This window comes from Hordeum vulgare, chromosome 6H (assembly GCF_904849725.1).
Source record: "Hordeum vulgare subsp. vulgare chromosome 6H, MorexV3_pseudomolecules_assembly, whole genome shotgun sequence".
In the NCBI taxonomy this organism is placed as follows: domain Eukaryota; kingdom Viridiplantae; phylum Streptophyta; class Magnoliopsida; order Poales; family Poaceae; genus Hordeum; species Hordeum vulgare.
In genome coordinates this window covers 2,911,319-2,915,182 of record NC_058523.1, presented here as the reverse complement: position 1 = coordinate 2,915,182, position 3,864 = coordinate 2,911,319, and the positions used below count along the sequence as shown (strand labels likewise).

The window sequence follows — 3,864 nt, the reverse complement described above, 5'->3', positions numbered from 1 at the left end:
CGATAAAGAGAAGTGAAGATCGTAAGGATCTAAGCAGATCAATCAAAGACAAATACTGACCGATGCCCATGAGATCCACCAGAGACACACCTCCGTAAAGGCAACACACACCGTAGGGATGGGGGATAGGTGGAGAAAATCGTATTCCATCTAAGGAAGCCACCGCCACCTTGCTTTTCTGAGCAGGACACAAATCCTAAGCAAACAAGAAAACACCCTAAAAAGGAGCAGAAGCTCTTCTGCTATTAAGGGGCGGGATCCACTGCGCCTCCATGGCCGTAAGTCCATGGGAGACGAGGCAAATCGACTGACAGTGCCAACAAGAGGTGGAGAGACAGTAACCAGTTGGAGATTCTGTAACAAAGTAAAATTTGTCTTTTTGTTAGTTTATTACCGGATGAATGCAATCTAAAACTTTGACAGGATTTTTTTTTGTGAGTCTAAAATTTGGAAAGGAGCCTTTTTTGGAATCCTAATTTAGAGATGAATTAAGCTTGGTAGGTGCATGCACGTGAAAGAAGTTAACATGGCTAGCTAGCTTGGTACCCAGGGAGCGGCACATAAAGTTAACATGGCTAGCTAGCTAGCTTGGTACCCAGGGTGTGGCCAAATCGAAATGAATGGATTCATTCCACCGGGAGATGGAACGAACTTATGATTTTTTGGAACAATGGCTCTTTGGACATGAATATGATAGGACTCGCTACCATAGATTGCTACTCCCTCCGTTCCTAAATATAAGACATTTTAGAGATTGCACTATGAACTACATACGGACGTACAAAGACATATTTTAAAGTATAAATTCACTCATTTTGTTCCGTATGTAGTCTCCTAGTAAAATCTCTAAAATGTCTTATATTTTGAAACGGAGGGAGTAGATGGCACAAACGATATCTCAATATATATAGTGCATATATACCATAATTTTGCGGAACAATGTCTATTTGGACATGAATTACCATGGACGTACACCCGTAAACTATATTAAAAAAGGTGTGGCTAGATCCCTGTCGACAAGGAAACCAATCCAAGGGCTCTCCCTCATTGGCTTTTCTATTATAGGAGAAACACCGTGAGCGTCGTGCGCAAGAACCGAGGCTCGAACACGGGCAGGTTGGCAGTTAATTACACCAGCTGCCCAGCCAACAGATCGACACCCCTTCTCAACGACAGAGACTTAACCAAGTCTCAATCAAGCGGCCTATATTATGTAAAGAACAACGAATTTTTTATGTTATAATATTTTGCATGGATCTCCACGTAAAAGCAGACGAGTATAACATCGTCGACGGGAACTCATTTAGCAATCCTTACATTGTATAACAAAAGGTGGTCGCGTCTGCAGGCTCTCGTACCACCAGCTAGCATTTGCTGTAGCGGAATAACTCCTCTAGTCAGCTAGCTGCAGTAGCGGCCGTACGTACGTACAAAAACAGTGGCCAACATGAACACAACATAGTTGCAGTACCATTCCCTTGACTGGATCATAGGAGCAACTTCAATTTAGTGGCGTTGGGCATTTGGTTGGGCTTGCTTTGGTGTCATGACTTAATTGGCGAGATCCAGAGAGAGAGAGAGAGAGAGAGATTGAGGACAGCAGTATTGTGGGCATGCAGATCGACATCCATGCATGCAGGTCATATTTACGCTGGCCAACATCTACTGCGCACGCAATCAAGGCACAGCAGCATTGTACTCACTCCTGCACCACCACACCACACCCATAGATTGAGATTGATGGTGCAGGCGGCATTTACTTGGCATGTGATCTTTGCCGGCACCGAAAGCCATGCATAAATAAATCCTACCACCTCCAACACTCCACTCCACCATATCACTCTCCACTCCACTCCACTCAGCTCGAGATAGAACAATGGAGGCCAAGAGCTCCGCTGCTTTGATCTCGCTCGTGCTGCTGCTGGCGGTGGCCACCGGTGGTGTTTCCGGCCGAACCACGTACACAGGAAGCAGCTCTGCGGGGACGACGGGGAAGAAGCAAGTCGGCCATGGGAATGGGGTGAAGCCGACGCCACAGACGAAGAAGGTGCCGGCGCTGGTGGTGTTCGGCGACTCGATCGTGGACCCGGGCAACAACAACGACATCCACACCATCATCAAGGCCAACTTCCCGCCCTACGGCCACGACTTCGGCGCCGACCACCGCCCCACCGGCCGCTTCTGCAACGGCAGGATCCCCACCGACTTCATCGCCTCCAAGCTCGGCCTCAAATACCTTCTCCCGGCCTACCTGCAGCAGTCCCCCAACCTCACCGCCCACGACCTGCTCACCGGCGTCAGCTTCGCGTCCGGCGGCACCGGCTACGACCCGCTCACGGCGCAGCTCGCCTCCGTCATCTCCATGACGGACCAGCTCCGCATGTTCCACGACTACAAGGCCAAGGTCCGGGCCCTCGCCGGCGACGCCGCCCTCTCGGAGATCCTCTCAAAGGGGGTCTTCGCGGTGTGCGCCGGCAGCGACGACGTGGCCAACACCTACTTCACCATGCGGGCGCGCAGCTCCTACTCGCACGCCGACTACGCGTCCCTCATCGTCTCCCACGCGTCCGCCTTCCTCAACGGCTTGCTCGCCGCGGGGGCCAGGCGCGTGGCCATCATCTCCATGCCGCCCATCGGGTGCGTGCCGTCGCAGCGCACGCTGTCCGGCGGCATGGCGCGGGGCTGCTCCTCGGGACACAACGAGATCGCCGAGATGATTAACGCCGGCATGGGCACCGCCGTGGAGTCTCTCAAGGCCAGGCACCCAGGGGCGAAGGTGGTGCTCATGGACATCTACGGGTTCCTGATGGACATGATGCTCCGCCCGCAGGGGTACGGCTTCAAGGAGTCCACGCTGGGGTGCTGCGGCACCGGCATGATGGAGGTCTCCGTGCTCTGCAACGGCGTCACGTCGGCGGTGTGCGGCCACGTCGCCGACTATCTGTTCTGGGACAGCTACCACCCCACGGAGAAGGCGTACGGGATCCTCGTCGACTTCGTCTACGATAACTACCTCAAGGAGCTCATCGACTAGCTTTCATGCCCTACCTACTTTCAAATTCCATTGTGTTTTGTGGCGTGCACGCACCTGGAGTATGTTACGATAGGTTGTGAGAAACAAAACAATTAATGTTGAATTATTATTGTAAGTTGCATGATTTTGAATTTGGGTCGGTCGACTCTGTTTGGAAAAGCAATGTTGAATTATTATTGCAGCGGAGCACCATGGCCGCCGGTGGCGGAATGAGCTCAAAGATCAACGACGCAACAATCGATGTACCGGTTCAAGGTAGAAGATGATCCGGGATTATTATTACAGTTTGGCTGGATGTAAGTTGCATGATAACTACCTGGACTTTGGTTCCCAAGCCTCTTGGTGTTAATATTGTCTCTCACAAATAGGTTTTTCGCCACAAGTTTCATGCCAATGGTTCTCTTGGCAGCTACAAAGCTCGCTCGGTTTGTCGTGTTTTTTCACAGCAGCACAACATTGATTTTGATGAGACCTTTTCTCGTGTTAAAACCTAGCACCATCCATGTTGTTCTTAGTCTTGCGGTCTCCTCTTCATGGCCCATTCATTAACTGGATGTCAAAATGCTTTTCTCCATGAAACACTGAATGAAACTCTGTATTGCTAGCAACCTTCTTGTTGTGAAAATCCCTCCTCCCCGAATCTCGTTTGTCTTCTTAACAAATCGTTGTATGGTCTCAAGCAGGCTCCTCGAGCCTGGTTCCAACGTTTGCTACCTTCGTTCATACCATTGGCTTTGTCCCTTCTAAATCCGACTCCTCTCTCTTCGTTTTTCGTTCCTCTAATCACACCGCCTATCCCTTATTATTATATGTAGATGATATTATTCTAA

At 50.4% G+C, this 3,864-nt stretch overlaps 1 protein-coding gene across 1 annotated transcript; it reads left to right on the top strand.

Moving 5' to 3' along the window:
• The first annotated feature begins 1,806 nt into the window (after window positions 1-1,806).
• Window positions 1,807-3,193, top strand: LOC123406312 (GDSL esterase/lipase EXL3-like). Its single transcript, XM_045099796.1, has one exon. It carries the CDS (start codon window positions 1,877-1,879, stop codon window positions 3,032-3,034), a length of 1,158 nt encoding a protein of 385 aa, XP_044955731.1. The 5' UTR covers window positions 1,807-1,876; the 3' UTR covers window positions 3,035-3,193.
• Window positions 3,194-3,864: the final 671 nt, after the last annotated feature.